This window comes from Crocodylus porosus, unplaced genomic scaffold (assembly GCF_001723895.1).
Source record: "Crocodylus porosus isolate Cpor-Errol unplaced genomic scaffold, CroPor_comp1, whole genome shotgun sequence".
NCBI lineage: Eukaryota > Metazoa > Chordata > Crocodylia > Crocodylidae > Crocodylus > Crocodylus porosus.
In genome coordinates, this window is record NW_017728915.1 from 5,306,697 (window position 1) to 5,323,699 (window position 17,003).

Below are 17,003 nucleotides of genomic sequence, written 5' to 3' on the forward strand. Positions count from 1 at the left end.
TTCCCTAGTTAGACACCTGGCTGCAGATGGAAGTGGAGCGGCTACTGATACAAGAGCATGCCCTGGAACAGCAGAAAGCTCTCACATATGGCTTAAAAGACACTGCTGTCAGCCAACGCACTCGCCGAAAACTGGTCAAGTGAGTGGTGGATTCCTCATAGGTTCCACTATAACAGGGATCCACCGTTGGCCCACCCACATGTTTCTGGGCTAACTGCCTGCCTCGCTCACCTGCCATGCCTTGTTGTTTCATAATTGGTTCTTACTAGGCGGGAGGCTACCTATTCTTTTCCCAGTGCCAGGGGGCTCTCTCTACGGGTCTGATCCTCCCCTACACCATAGCCCAAGCCTCACAGATGGTATCCAGGTGACAAATGCTCCCCGGCCTACAGGTGGACCAAGCTTAGCCCTCATTGTCAGACCACACACACACACACACACACACACACACACATACCACACCCTCCTCTCATTAGGGCCCACCCCCTCTCATAGGGTCTCTTTCACTCATCGACAACTTATACTGCCTTGCTCCCTCTTGGAGTGGGCCCCTTTTGCCATAGGCTTTATCTAGTATACACCTTGGGTGGCAGATGTACCGTCTTTTGGGCCTCTCCCATGACCCTCACTGGGGTAGTGCCCAGCCAATTACCCAGCCGGGGTCAAGTTTGTCCTGGCCCCTTCTGGGGCAACTCTCTACAAACTCAAACACACCAGGCTCCCAGCCCTCTGTTTTCCACCTCACTGAGGCTCCACAACTTTACCCCCTCACTGGGACTACTTCCATCTCCAGCTGGGGCTCAGGTGGCCATAGCCATGCCTGGCCCCAGCTGATGCCCACAGTGATGTGGGGGCTAGAGGTTCATGAGGTGCCCCAGCCTGCCTTCCACCAGGGTGGTAACTGGTCTGGTATTTTCCTGGAGGCTCCCAAGCCACTGGGAGCCTCACCATACCACCCACTCCCAGCAGGGTGCAGTTTTAGGCCATGCCCAGGACCAAGAGCCTCCTGCTCTTACCTGTAGATGTTTTCATACAACAGCTCAGCCAGGCAATGTTTCCTGCCCGGCTGCCAGTGGCAAACTGCTCTGTTTATATAGGTAGCCATGGTTCTAAAGTGGCCACCAAAAATCAAGCACCTGCTGGCTACTTGACTTGGCCCTTAAAGTGGTGGGCACCAACAGTGCCCTGCCATATACACACAGAGAGATTGTCCCTGGGAACTGCTTGGGAATAGCTGTAAACTTCAAAAGGGGGTTTCATAGTTTCGTGGTGCTTAGGGTTAGAAGGGACCTAAACAGGTCATCAGGTCTGACCCCCTGCCCTGTACAGGAACGAGTGCTGGGGTCATAAAACCCCAGCCAAATACCTGTCCAGCCTCCTCTTGAAGATCCCCAAGGTAGGAGAGAGCACCACCTTCCTTGGGAGTCCATTCCAGAGCCTGGCAGTCCTAACCATAAAGTAGTGTCTTCTGATGTCCAGCCTGAACCTTCTCTCTAACAATTTGTGGCCATTATTCCTAGTAACCCCTAGTGATGCCCAGGGGAACAGAGCCTCACCCAATTCCCGCTGGTCTCCCCTGCTGAGTTTGTAAATGGCCAGTCTGAGGAGGAGAGGCGTTCAGGAGAGCTGGCTGTTCTTCAAGGAAGCCTTACTGGGAGTGCAGGAGCAAACTATTCTGATGTGTATGAAGACTAACAAGTATGGCAGAAGACCAGCTTGGCTTACCAGGGAACTCTGCAGTAAACTAAGTAACAAAAAGGAAGCTTATAAGAAGTGGAAACTTGGACAAATAAATAGGGAGGAGTATAAGAGCACTGCTTGGGTATGCAGGGATGAAGTCAGGAAAGCCAAAGCACAACGAGTTTCAGCTAGCAAGGGACATGAAGGGTAACAAGAAGGGTTTCTACAAGTATGTTGGTAGCAAGAGGAGGATCAGGAAAAATGTGGGTCGCTTACTGAATGGGGGAGGCAAACTTGTGACAGAGGATGCAAAAAAGGGTGAAATGCTCAATGCCTTCTTCGTCTCAGTCTTCATGGCCAAGGTCAGCTCCCAGACTACTGCACCTGGCAGCACAGTTTGGGGAGGAAGTGAGCAGCCAAAAGCAGCAAAAGAACAGGTTAGAGACAATTTAGAAAAGGTAGACCTATACAAGTCCATTGGGCTGGACAGGATGCACCCAAGGGTGCTGAGGGAGTTGGCTGATGAGACTGCAGAGCCTTTGGTCATCATCTTTGAAAACTCATGGAGATCAGGAGTGGTCCTGGATGATTGGAAAAGGGCAAACGTAGTGCCCATATTTAAGAATGGGAAAATGGAGGATCCAGGGAACTACAGACCAGTGAGCCTGACCTCAGCCTCTGGAAAAATCATGGAACAGGTCCTCAAGGAATCCATTTGTAAGCACTTGGAGGAACAGTCAGCATGGATTCATCAAAGGCAAGTCATGCCTGACCAACCGGATTGCCTTCTATGATGAGGTGACTGGCTCTGTGGATGCAGGGAAACCGATGGATGTGGTGTACCTTGATTTTAGCAAGACTCTTGATACAGTCTCCCACATCATTCTCACAGGTATGCTAAGGAAATATGGGCTGAATTAATGGACTGTAAGATGGATAGAAAACTGGCTGGAGCATTGCGCTCAGAGAGTAGTAATCAGTGGCTCGATGTCTAGTTAGCAACCGGTATCAAGTCAAGTCCCCCAGGAGGTCAGTACTGGGTCCAGTTTTGTTCAATGTCTTCATCAATGACCTGGAAGATGGCATACATTACACCCTCAGCAAGTTTGCTGATGACACCAAGCTGGGGGGAGTAGTAGATATGCTGGAGTGAGGCAGATCCCCTGCCCTCCATCAATGCTGACCTTGTGAAGGAACACCTTGAGAGGCTGGATACCTTCAAGTCAGCCGGCCCTGACAGTCTACACCCCAGGGTACTCAAGGAGCTGGCGAGCATCATAGCCCAGCCTCTGGCACAGATCTTTGAGAACTCCTGGTGCTCTGGTGTAGTGCCCGAAGACTGGAAGAAGGCCAATGTGGTGCCGATCTTCAAGAAAGGGAGGAAAGTGGATCCAGCTAACTATAGGCCCATCAGCCTGACCTCTGTCCCGGGGAAGGTCTTAGAAAAGTTTATTAAAAAGGCCATGCTTAATGGACTGGCCGATGCCAACATCCTGAGGGATAGCCAGCACGGGTTTGTTGCGGGTAGGTCTTGCTTGACTAATCTCATTTTCTTCTACGACCAGGTGACGTATCACCTGGACAGGGGAGAAGAGATCGATGTCATATATATTGACTTCAAAAAAGCCTTCAATCTGGTATCCCACGATCACCTCTTGGTGAAATTGGCCAATTGTGGCCTTGGGTCCACCACGATCTGCTGGCTGGGAAATTGGCTCCGTGGTCGAACCCAGAGGGTGGTAATTGATGGAAGTCAATCATCATTGTGCCCTGTGACCAGTGGGGTCCCCCAAGGCTCTGTCCTGGGACCCATATTGTTCAACATCTTCATTAATGATGTGGACATTGGAGTCAGAAGCGGACTGGCCAAGTTAGCTGATGACATCAAACTTTGGGGCAAAGCATCCACACATGAAGACAGCAAGGTGATCCAGGCTGACCAGGCTCAGCAAATGGGCGGACGAGAACCTGATGGTGTATAACAGTGACAAATGAAATGTTTTCCACCTTGGGAGGAAAAACCTGCAGCATCCTTATAGGCTTGGTAGTGCGACACTGGCTAGCACGGGGATGGAAGAAAGAGACTTGGGGGTCATCATTGACCACGAGATGAACATGAGCCTGCAATGCAATGCTGCAAATAGTAAAGTGACCAAAACGCTGGCTTGCATCCATAGATGCTTCTCAAGCAAATTCCAGGATGTCATTCTCCCCTTGTACTCGGCCTTGGTGAGGCCGCAGCTGGAGTACTGTGTCCAATTTTGGGTCCCACAATTCAAAAAGGATGTGGAGAAGCTTGAGAGAGTTCAGAGAAGAGCCACGTGCATGATCAGAGGTCAGGAAAACAGACTTTAAGATGACAGGCTGAGCGCTATGTGGCTCTTTAGCCTGGAAAAGCGCAGGCTCAGGGGTAATCTGATGGCCACCTATAAGTTTATCAGGGGTGACCACCAGGATCTGGGGGAACGTTTGTTCACCGGAGTACCCCAAGGGATGACGAGGTCAAATGGTTATAAACTCCTGCAAGACCGTTTCAGGCTGGAAAGAAGAAACAATTTTTTTACTGTCCGAGCCCCTAAGGTCTGGAATAGCCTGCCATCGGAGGTGGTTCAAGCACCTACACTGAACATCTTCAAGAGAAAATTGGATGCTTATCTTGCTGGGATCCTATTACCCCAGCTGACTTCCTGCCCTTCAGGCGGGGGGCTGGACTCGATGATCTTCCAAGACCCCTTCCAGCCCTATTGTCTGTGAAATCTATGGAGGGTATGGTTAGGATTCAGAGGGACCTAGACAAGTTGGAGGATTGGACCAAAACAAATCTCATGAGGTTCAACAAGGACAAGTGTAAAGTTCTGCACTTAGGAGGGAACAATGCCATGCACCAGTACAGCCTGGGAGCTGAATGGCTGGGCAGCAACTCTAATAAGACTGGGCTTATTTAGTCTAGAGAAGAGGAGACTGAGAGGGGATTTAATAGCAGCCTTCAACTACCTGAAGCGGGTTCAAAAAAGGATGGCGTCTAGACTGTTCTCAGTGGTGGCAGATGACAAAGCAAGAAGCAATGGTTTCAAGGTACAGCAAGGGAAGTTTAGGTTAGATATTAGGAAGAATTTTCTTACTAGCAGGATAGAAAAACTTCAAAGGTGCCAAAAGGAGCGCTATGACTGCACAGCTGCATTCTTGCCACCTCTGCAAGAGGGGGAGAAAGTAAGGATGCAAACGAGTACAAGTTGGACACTAGAATGGTTACCCAGGGATTGTGGAATCTCCATTCTGGGAAGTTTTTAAGACCTAACTAGACAAAGCCTTGGCTAGGATGATCAAATTGGGGATGGTCGTGCTCTGAGCAGGGCATTGAACTAGATGACCTCCTGAGGCCCCTTCCAACCCTAATTTCAACCCTTTTTGCCTGATGGATGCTGGTTTCCAACTTGTCCTCATTTGCATCCCTACTTTCTCTCCCTCTTGTAGAGGTGGCAAGAATGCAGCTGTGCAGTCATAGTGTTCCTTTTGGCACCTTTGAAGTTTCCACAACTTGTGGGAGGCAGTCAATGGTAATCTAGGAGTCAGCACCGCCATTGTAGCAGGGAGGGTACTGCGCAAAAGTCTCCCCATTAGAAGCTGCACTGGAGCATACTCAAGACTGGTAATGGGCATGTTCCTCAGATTGAGTAAAGCCAGATATAGATGAGAGCCATCCTGAAAAGTCTTTTTAAACATTGATTTGATGGTCTGAACTGTGCATTCAGCCTGACTATTGGATTGTGGGTAACCTGGGCAAGAATGGGTGAAGTTTTGGCCCCAGTCAGTTGCAATCTGTTTCATTGTGTGACCTACAAACAGCACTTGATCACAAACAATCTCGTTAGGTAAGCAAATACATATTTTATTTTGGCTACTACCATGCCAACTGTTTTGTCTGGCAGGTGCAAAACTTCAGGGTGCTTGGAGTTGTAGTCAACTATAATCAAATAAGACTGTCCCTGTAGGTCAAAAATGTCCGCTGCCAGTTTTAGCCAAGGCAGGTCTGGGATATCATGTGAGATCATGGGCTTTTTCCAATTACTGGGTTGGAGCTCTTGACAAGGTGCACAATTCACAATCCATTGCTCAATGTGGGCATTCATTTCAGGCCAGTACATGATTTGTCGAGCTTGCACTTTCGACCTTCATATACCTTGATGGAGTGAGTAAAGCAATGTCAACACGGTCCTCGCACCACTGGGAATGATTATTTTCAGCCCAATCATAAGCAAATCATTTTGAATCTGGATTTGGTCTCGGAGAGGCCAGTATGGCTTTAGTTCAGGTTTGACTTGTTTTTGCCTGCTTGGCCATACATTAAGATGCTGTGTTCTAAGGGCTTGTAGTTTCTTGTCAGACTTTGTGTGCTCCTGTAACCGCTGGAGTAACTGGTCACTGGAGTGGCTCTTTTTCCGTCAGACCGTGAATTACCTTTTCTGAGTGGAAAACATCAGGGAGTGAGCATTGTAGCTCTAGAAACATGTGAGCCACTAACTTGTCTTTGCCTTTGGTGTAGTGATTCTGAATGTCATTTTTGGAGCTGCAACAGTATCCTCTGTAGCCATGCCAGAGCCTTTCCTATGGGCTTCACAAAAATCGCTTCCAGGGGTTTGTGGTCCAACTGGATCCGTACCTGGGTGGTGCCATACACATATTGGTGGAACGTTGTCATGGAGAAGACAATTGCCAGAAGTTCTTTTTCAATCTGCACATAATTTCTCTCAGATTGTGTTAGAGCCTTTGAAGCATATGCAATTGGTTGATTCTGCTGAAACAGACATGCTCCTAAGCCGTCTTTGGCCGAGTTGGCTTGGATTTCCAGCTGCTCTGCTGGGTTGAAGTACCTGAGCACAGGTGCCGTCATGATGGTTTTTTTCCAGGGCTGCCTGATGCTTGGATCCCCATTGCCACATAATGTCATTCCTGAGAAGCACTTTCAGAGGGGCCATCAGGCTTTACTTATGTGGAACGTATTGTGCCAAGTACTGAATGGTTCCGAGGAGTCTCTGAAGGCCTTTTTGTCTGTTGGAGAGGGCACCTGTTGATGGCTTCCACTTCGTCATTGTCTGGTTTGACACCATCTTTTGAGAAGATATGGCCCATACACCTAGCACTGTCAACTAAAAACTGTATTTTGTCCTTATTAAGCTTTACTCCTTTCAGACATGCTCTCTCCAGGACTTGTTTCAGGATGGTGTCATGCTCCTCTTTGGTAGCCACTGCTATGAACATGTCCTCCACAATTATGTGGATTCCTGAAATGTCACTAAAGCAGTCATAATTCTTCTATTGGAATACTTTGCTAGCTGACTTAACACCAAAGGGAAGGCAATTGAAGTGATACCACCCCCACGGGATGTTAAAGGTACACAACTCTACCGATTCCTCGTCCAATTTGGCTTGCCAATAGCCATCCTTTTCATCAAAAATGGTGAACAGCTTCTTACCTGACAAGCTCTTCTACACATCTTCTACAGTGGGAATCAAAAAGTGCTGCCTCAGCACTGCCTTGTTGAGGTCTCATGGGTCTAGACAAAGTTGTAGCGAATCATCCTTCTTTTGTGTGATCACAAGGCTACTGACCCAGGGCGTGGGCTTAGTCACCTTTGTAATGACTCCCATAGTTTCCAGCATTTCAAGGGCAGGCTTCAACTTGCCTGGGGTTACATAGGGAATTTTTCTACACCCAGACACAACTAGTGTAACCACTGGGTTGGTATAGATGTGGTGGGTACCAGGGAATTGGCCCAAAGCTTCAAAAACAATCAGGTATAACTTGAGAAGATCTGTGTTGGCTGCACATGCTGTCAGAGCCATTCCATGGACTCATAAGGTCTAAGGTGGTGCGTGCCACCCTACCAAGTATAGGTGGGTCGCTATTATCTGCTCTATACAAAGTTAAATTAGATTCATTAGCACCAGACTTACAGTGTGCAGTGATTGCACCTTGTGGTTTGATGCATGCATTGCCAAATGCAACAAATGAAACATGAGCAGGAGTCCTGCATACTTTACCTTGCAGGGCTTTTGCTACATCTGCTGGGATAATGTTTGCTTCTGCTCCAGTATCTAACTTAAAAGCAACTGGCAAGCCAGCAATCATGACTGTGCTATACCAGGCCTTCTGGTTATCAAAGATCTGTGAGTGCTGCTTTGTAGACATTGTGCCCATATATAGGGTACTGACTCCTTTTGCAGACTTTGGAGCCTCTCCCTTTGATTTGCACTAAAAGATAATGCTGGTGGAGGTTGGAAATGCTCCATTATTTTATTTTTTTTAATGAAAACCGTAACCCTCTTAATCAGGCTGCTGGTGACTCCAAGAGACAGGTTACTTCTGACACCATATAATGTTTACTCTGTGCCACTGGGTTCCAGGGATGGGGTACTCACTCAGACCTCCATGTCTTTGGGGTTCTGTTCTCAAGTCACCATTTAGCAGAGACTGGTGGGGTGGTAAACAACTTTATCTTTATTAGGAGCAGGACTCATCAACTTGCATGCTCACAGCTTGCAGGGAGATCCACAATTACACACCACCACAAACCACATCCACAGGGCATCGGGGAGAGACTGGGTCATCTCACTGCTGGCCCATTAAAGGTACATTCCATATACCACAAATGCCATGTCCAGCAGAGCCAAAGGGCCTAACTTCTGGTATCCTCCAGTAGCCCAGTGGACTGGACAGAGAGGTTCCACAGACTGTTCCACAACTTCTCCCCATCTCAGTGGCTACTCGCAGGGAATTTAGACCCCTCAATAAATCACTTACAACCAAGTCCTTCAAGTGGTGAATAGCATTAGAACCATGGGGTTTGCTCCCATCCTTTGAAAATGTAGCTGAGCCCCATGCTGTGTTTTAAAGTGAGCTCTCATTAATCATTTCAGAGCACAGCTTCCTGAGTACATCTTGGACTTTGGCTACATCATTCTTGGTAACATCCGAACCCACATTGTAAAAATCACTAACACCAGCCAGTTCCCTGTGTCCTTTCAAGCAGACAGACGCACCCTGCATGATACAGGTAATAGGGGGAAGGGGGAGGGGAAGAATTCACCTGGGCTTTAACTAAATGATTAAAACAGCCATTTTTATTGATGGTTTAAAAGATGTAGGATTATTCAGTTATTCAAGTGCTTGTTCCTACATAATCCAGTGTTGAGGTGGATGCACCCAGTTCACTTGGGCAAAATTCATTCAGCTGTTAAGACCATATCTAAGCCATGATTATCCTCATGCCTGAGCAGAGAACTTAAAGGGCACAGCTGCCTCAGCTTCTCCTTGGTTCTTCCACTGCTTGCAGATGCAAGGCATAACTTTTCATTCACTTTTCCTTTTCATAGGTAGACTGTGATAGAGACTTAGAAGTCTAGAAAACAGTTAGTGATTAGCTTATGCATCAATTTTTCATTAGCATCTCCTTACTGCCTGGTGTGAGGAAACTGTTTTGGCTTTGCTTGTGAGATACTCAGTGTATCCAAACATAAATCTTCAGGGTTCAGAACTTGCCCTGAGGAGGTGAAGCTGTAATACATTTAAATAGTTGGCCCATCGGATGCTTGCCATTTCTGGGAGAGATGCAGAGAAATGTGCCATCTGTAAGTCATTTTCTAAGAAAACTGAGAAATTCTATCTGAAAATGTTTCTTCTGGGGTGATATGTGCATTCTTCCCCTGATCCTGGCATGCTCAGAGCAGAACTTCCCTGTTCTCACTGACTAAAAAGTGCTCTGGATGCTTCTTCTGTTCATGGAACTGATTTTGTTCTGTAAAACATTGCCTGATATAGTGTTCCAGCCAAGGAAGATCAACAAGATTCAGGACCCTTTTAAGAATTGCTAACACACTGGGCATATTCACATGAGATGCTTTACTCAAGATCAGAGCAAATTACTGTGCAGTAAGCATCATCGCCTACATGTGCAGATGCTTACTGCACTGTAGCTTGCTCTAATCACAAGTAAATTTGCTGCCTGTAAACACAAGTAGCAAATTTACTCAAGAGTAATTACTGCACTCTATGGCATGAGTAGACAGCCAACTGGGAGAAAATGTGCTCCTGGGCAGCACGGGGTGGGAGATTACTCCCTGCCCCTGGGAGCTGCTTGCTTCTAGGGTGGGCTCTGCCACCTGAGTCTGGGTGGGGACAATGTCTCTCTGCCCTGGCAGCAGGGAGTTCCCAGCCCCTGGTCCACGATCATGGAGCCAGGGCTGGGAGTTAAGAATCTCCCAGACCCCACTTCCTGATCACAGAGCAGGGGCTGGGAGATAAGGATTTCCCAGCCTCTGTTCCACAATCGTGATCACAGAGCGAGGGTTGGGAGCTCCCTACTGCCAGGCAGGGGGACATTGTCCACATCCAGGCTCCAGTGGCAGAGCCTGCTTAGAAACAGGCAGCTCCTGGGGGCAGGAAGCAATGTCCCAGCTGTCTCCTGGCCCACTCCCTGCCAAACCCTGGGCTAGGACCCAGGGAGAGCCTAGAGCTCTGCCTGGCTGGTGCAGGAGGCTGGTGCAGGGCCAGCAGGGGCAGGAGCAGATTTGCTGCCATGAGCAGCAAATCTACTCCTGCTTTTCTTTTTACTTTAGAGTAAACCTACCCTGGACAGGCATCTACACATGCGGGGAAGCAGGAGCAGATTTACCGTCGAGTAAAACAACCCTAGGGCATTTGTGCGTGTAGACACAACCACTGAGGTGGTTCAAGGAAAATTAAAAATAAATAAATAAATAATAATAATAAAAAAAAAATCACACCACCAGTCTGTGAATCCCTGGACATCCTCCATTTTACGGTACCTGGCTGTCTTGCCATGTAAATTAATAAGGGACTCAGATCCTGCCAAGATGCTTTAACAGACATTCCTAATTCCATTCTTCAGGAACTGTTAAGGTGACATAACAGAAAAGGATCTGCCATTTGATGGATGCAAGCTTTTCAGTACAAAAGCAGTTCCAGACTCTCACTTTCCCTGTCCTTATTCCATGGCCCTTCTCACAAGAGCCTACTACATCAAGGGTGCAATCACTTTTATTCTCTCAGAGCAGTGGAATAAGTTCCTCAAGAATTCAGGTGGAAAAGGGGGTTGAAAGGTAGGTAGTGACCAGTCTGAGCCTAAGGCAGTTAAATACTTTTATCATCAAGATCAAGTTCAGAAAGGTGACACTGGTCTTCTGTAATCCTATGTCTGGATTTGACTGGTAGTCAGTTCTCAATCTCAAGCAAGATTTTTTTCACATTGCCATTCACTCACCCACAAAAAACATTTGAGGTTCAAGTGAGTAATGGCAATTGCTAGTTCAGAGGGTTATTGTTCAGCCTGTCTACAGCCCCTGGGGTACTTACAAAATTCTCCTTAGAAGCTGGTTGCCTCAGGGAGTTAGGAGTCCAAGTGATCCCACACTTAACCAGATCATGCAAAAACTGCATCCTTTTGCCCTTTGGGGCTGGAAAGTAATCAAAGAGAAATTGATGCTGAATCTACCGCAAAAAATGGAGTTTTTAGGAACCACTCTGAACTCTGTAACAGCAGTGGCTCATCAGCCACCAGAGAGATTCCAAACCATGCTACCATACCTAACTACCTAGCTGAGCTTACCCCAGGTTCAGTGAGAACTCACCTCAATCTGCTGTAGCTGCATGTGGTTTTCTGCACCTGTGTGATTCAGCCTGCCCAGCTTTCCCTTTGTTGGACACAAGTTTGATTGAAATTTATCTATCACGTGGCAGATGTCAGCAGACATGTTACTAAACTGGTCATCAAAAGCCCTGTCAAAATTCAGAGTGGCGATAGACTTAATGATAGTCTGTAAAGGAGTCCCATCCTTTCCTGCACTGCTGTCAGTGGCATTGGTGTTAAAATTCCTCCACCAGTGTGGTGGGAAGTTGTGCTTAGGGAGGTTTATGAAACAAAGTACATGGACTCTCAAGAGACAAGACTTCATATGAGCCCTTCATCAGGCAGGCTCAACTTCTCTTCTTGTCCTCAAAAGTGTAAGACTGGAAGTCATCATGACAGGTAAGACTATAAGCTGCATTTCTATAAACAAGCAAGGGAGATCTAGCCCACTATGTCACAAGACAGTATATCTTTGGAGCAGTCACATCCATTATGCAATCACTCTCAAAGCTGTTCAGCTGCCAGACAATGCAGAAGGTGCTGGTACTCAATAGATCATTTTTAACTCAACACAATAGCGCTGTCTGAATTGAGTCAGTCTACCATAGATTTCATTGCTACAAGACAGAACAGAAAGTGACATTGTGTTTGCTCCAGGGAAAGTGTGAGTTTGGAATCCATTACTGATTCCAGGATCCTTAGGCCTTGTTTTTGCACACCTTTTAATCCCTTGTTTATGCACACCCATTCATCCCCAGTATTCTCAGAAAACCCAAGCAAAACTCAGCCCAGATGATCATGAAACTTCTGGCCAGGCCAGTCATTTTGGTAGTAGGAGTTCAGAAACATATTTGACCACCTATGCACCTGCCAGACTTTGTAGTGCAGAAGTTTGACCAAGTCCTTCATACAAATTCATGCTCTCCATTTAAATATTAGCAGACTGACTTTGATGGAAAGAACCTTCTCATCAGGGGTACAAAAATCCCTATCCATAATACATAACAGACACATTATGTTACTATAAAGAAGAGAATCATAATCTGGGTACAAAAACGTTAGTTATCACAGCCTTGAGCACAGATTTCAAACACACTATTTCCTGGATTTAAAGAGCTCAGAATGATTTTGGTGGTCAGTGAGGGTTGATCTCACAGCTGTTTCAGGTCTCCATCTTCCAGTAAGTGCATATCTTATGCTTTGTAATCCTTGAGAGGCCAAATTATTATAGGGAGTCCTAAGAGTTGACTCCACAGTTAGAGATCCTGTCTCCCACTAGGATCTAAAAGTTCCCCTTGCAGGATTGATGGACCCATCTTATGGCTACATGTCCTCTGCTTTCCCTTCCACATTAAAACACCCTGATGGTGGCAATAGGATCAGACAGGAGGGGAGGGGTGATATAAGCTTTGATGGTAGAGTCCTGGATACAGTTTTTTCTAAAGAATAGCATGACATTAAGACTTTTTCCAAATTTCTACCAAAATAGTCTCTGACTTTCATTTAAATCAAGTTCTCAGAGTTTTGCCTTTGCTTCTGGTGGTGTCCACCTATGTCTCTCAAGCAGAAGGATCTGGAATCCATCCCTGTCACCATCAAATTCTGGAAGTCTGTACTGTACTAACTGTAAAGCCTTGGGAGTGAGATTCTGTTTCAATTATCAGGCATCTAAGTGGACGTTTGAGTGCAATCCTATTTTACCTTGTTCAAATCCCTGAAAATCCAGTAGTGCATCTACATTTGTAAGACACCATTATCTTATCTTTAACACTAAGTCGCAAAAAAGCAGCAAGGAGGAGGAGGACCTACCCACCTTTTGCATAAACTATTTTTCAGAGATTTAAGACGTGGAATAGAATCTCAACAGGTAGACTGGCCCTTCATGTTTGTTATAATGCGGCTTGTGTACCTCTTATTTTCTGCAAACCACAGGTTTTAAGTGGTGATATTACCGTTTTTACCAGGTTTCAGCATAGAACTGGACCGTGTAAAGAACCTGCCCTACTGTGAGACAGAAACTTTTGAAGTGAGGTTTGATCCCCGCAGCGCAAACCTGCCCCTTGGAGAGGTGGAAGTACTTCTGCCCATAAAGGTACTGGGTGTACCCTTTGGGTGTCATGTGGAAAGGTTCAGTTTTAGGCCCATACCCAGCTATAACACTAGTAGTAATTTTTAGGCCCATACCCAGCTATAACACTGTAACACAAACTTGTAATGCAACCAGCCCAGGGCCCTGTGCAGTTGGACACTTTGCACTTCCTGGCACCACCCATGCAAAGTACCATCATATTCCTTAGTCCTGTAGAAATTTCCCCACTTAGTCAGCTTGCCATGTGCAGTTTGGATATGAAGTTAGTTCTCACACAGACTGCTTAGCAGAGCATTGTGCTGTTTGCTTTAGGTTGTGGGTGGACCAACGTTTCACATCTGCCTTCGTGCCAATGTGATCATGCCGTCACTCTGCATCTCCAGTGACAAACTGGAGTTCTTCTCAGTCCAGTGTGGGCAGTGCCAAATAGAGACCATCCAGCTTCACAATCAGCTTCAGGTTACTTGTGAATGGTTCATCACCACTAATGAGCACATTAAAAAGGTAAAACAAAGATGGCAAACTGCTTCCTTTTTCTATTTTTCTTCCCTTTCTTTCCCTAGTATCCTCAACCCTGAATTCCACACCCCCTGTTGCACTGATTAGGACTTACAGCAGTAGTCTTAATGACTGCAGTGGAATACTCTCATATGAATAAGGATAGCAGATCAATTCCCTAAAACAGAGTATTGACCCGATTTTAGATTCAGTCTATTAGAACTTGGAGTATTTTAAGAATTAAAAAACCAGCAAATACAGTTTGCAGAGCCAGTATACCTGAGAGAAGAATTCCATTTTTAAGAACATGAAACAACAGCCTAATTTCCAATCCAGCTCTGTGCTGGATATAGGGAAGTGTTTGTTTTGTAAGCCTGGCACATCACTTCTCAAACCTGAACAGAGCAGGGCCTCAAGGGAACACTTCATCCAGCACACTCAGCATCATCAGTAGTTGTTCAGCGTCTTCACTGATGCTTTGGATGATGGGACTGAGTGGATGCTTAGCAAATTTGGAGATATCACCAAATTTGATGAAGTGGAAGACATTCTGGAGGGCAAGGATAGGATCCAGAATTTTTTTTCATAGACATTAGGGCTGGAAGGGACCTCCAAAGTTCATCGAATCTAGCCCCCTGCTCCAGGGGCAAGAAGTCAGCTAGGGTCACAGGATCCCAGCAAGATAAACGTCCAATTGACTCTTAAAGGAGTCCAGAGTAGGTGCTTGCACCACCTCTGCCGACAATCTGTTCCATCCCTTGGGAGCTTGGACTGAAATAAGTTCTTCCTTATGTCTAGCCTGAAACAGTCTTGGAGAAGTTTGTGACCATTTGACCTTGTCATCCCATGGGGCGCTCTGGTGAACGGGCATTCCCCCAGATCCTGATATACATCCCTTATATACTTACAGGCAGTCACCAGGTCCCCCCTGAGCCTGCACTTTTCCAGGCTGAAGAGTCCCATACCTCTCAGCCTCTCATCATAAGGCCTTTTTTCCTGCCCTCTGATCATGTCCATGGCTCTTTTCTGGACTCTCTCAAGCTTCTCCACATCCTTTTTGAATTATGGAGCCCAGAATTGGATATAGTACTCCAGCTGCAGCCTCACCAAGGCTGAGTACGGTGGGAGGATGACATCTTGGGATTTGCTAGAGAAGCATCTATGGATGGAAGCCAGAGTTTTGCTCACTTTGCCAGCTGCAACATCACATTGGTGGCGCATATTCATCTTGTGGTCAATCCTGACCCCCAAGTCTCTTTCAGCCATTGTGCTAGCAAGCATGGCGCTGCCAAGCCTATAAGCATGCTGCGGGTTTTTCTTCCCATGGTGGAATACCTTGCATTTTTTGGCATTGAAGGCTAGCAGGTTTTCATCTGCCCATTTTCTAAGCCTGTCAAGGTCAGCCTGGATTACTGTCCTGTCCTCGGGTGTGTATGCTTTACCCCAAAGTTTGGTGTCATCAGCAAAGTTGACCAGTACACTTCTGACACCAATGTCCACATCGTTAATGAAGAAGTTGAAAAGAATAGACCCAAGGACAGAGCCTTGGAGGACTGTCACAGGACAGGGTCCTTAAGGACGACTGTGATCTCCCCAGGCCCCTTGACCATGCCAATTCGGCCCAATGGGCACCCTCAGTTCTTGCCAACCATGTCTTTGATAGAAAATATAAATAGGGAGGCTGCCTTTAAGTCCTCTTGGGCACAGTTTGATGAACTCTCTGTCCCCATGGGTTCCTGGACCCCTTGTGGGTCCCATTTTACAATGGGTGTTTTGGGGCACCCTAGCTTTATGGGCTGTATGCTTGGCTCCAACCACCCCTTTACCACGCCCCAAGCCTCGCAGATGGTACCGAAATTGTGTAGTCTGGGCCTTGTTGTAATTTGGCCCCCTTGTCCTCACTGGGCTCTCCGCAGCCCTGTCTCTGCACCCTCTCTGGCGCTGGAGTCTGTGCACCCCAAATGCCACGCCCTCTCTGGTGCCGCGGTCCCCACACTGCCGCGGGCCCCCAATAAGGCCTCCTTCTTCCCCAAATAGCCTCACCCAAACCACCGGTCCTATAAAAAGGCAAACAAAAAATAAGCCCCTGGGCTATAACATAACACAAGCTATAAGGTGTGCCCCTCTACATTACCCAGAGCAGAACTTGGTCAGGCCTCTTCCCTTCACATGCTTCAGGAGGGCTCCTCCTCCCTTGGTCACCAGCAGAGAACTACCTCCTAGTCCATGGCCTGGGGTTAATAGGGGCCCAGGGCCCTGCTCCTTCCGGCCAGCTGACCAGGTGCAGGTGCAGGCTAATTTCCTCATTAGCTGGTTGCCATGGCAACCTGCACCTGGGCTCCTGTCTGGCTTTTTGGGCTCTTCCCAGGCAGTTCCTGGTTTTTTAGGAGCAGGCACCCCACTGGTCACAGTGCACCACAATGATTGACTTCCATCAACTACCGCTCTTTGGGTCCGACCTCGAAGCCAGTTCTCCAGCCAGCAGACTGTGATGTAGCCGAGGCCGCAGTTGGCCAGTTTTTCTATCAGACGATCGTGGGATACCAGATCAAAAGCTTTTTTAAAGTCAAGAGATATGATACCAATCACTTCTCCCTTGTCCAGGTTATATGTCACCTGATCATAGAAGGAGATGAGATTGGTCAGGCAAGACCTACCCAGAACAAACCCATGCTGGCTATCCCTCAGGAAGTTGCCTTCAGCCAGTTTGTTAAGTATGGTCTCTCGATTTTTTTTAAGATCTTCCCCAGAATAGGTCAGGCTGATGGACATGTAGTTCCTCGGATCTACTTTCCTCCTTTTCTTGAAGACAGGCACCATGTTGGCCTTCTTCCCTCTTCGGGCACTTCGTCTGAGTGCTACGAGTTCTCAAAGATCTGTGCCAGTGGCAGAGCTATGCTGCTTGCCAGCTCCTTAAGTACCCTGGGGTGTAAGCTGTCTGGGCCAGCTGACTTCATAGAATCATAGTCATAGAAGTCGGGTTGGAAGGGACCTTGTAGATCTTCAAGTCCGACCCCCCACCTGGGCAGGAGAAAAACTGGGCTCAAATGACTCCAGCCAGGTAGGTATCAAGCCTCTTCTTAAAGACC

At 47.1% G+C, this 17,003-nt stretch overlaps 1 protein-coding gene across 2 annotated transcripts in view; it reads left to right on the forward strand.

Annotated features, from left to right (window-relative positions):
• Window positions 1-17,003, forward strand: part of HYDIN (HYDIN, axonemal central pair apparatus protein) — a 383,645-nt gene that overhangs the window by 281,962 nt on the left and 84,680 nt on the right. For both annotated transcript variants that reach the window (XM_019535579.1, XM_019535580.1), the window contains exons 30-33: window positions 9-139; window positions 8,599-8,735; window positions 13,292-13,419; window positions 13,729-13,920. In XM_019535579.1, the coding sequence (XP_019391124.1) occupies window positions 9-139; window positions 8,599-8,735; window positions 13,292-13,419; window positions 13,729-13,920 (588 nt within the window). The remainder of the gene's footprint in view (window positions 1-8; window positions 140-8,598; window positions 8,736-13,291; window positions 13,420-13,728; window positions 13,921-17,003) is intronic.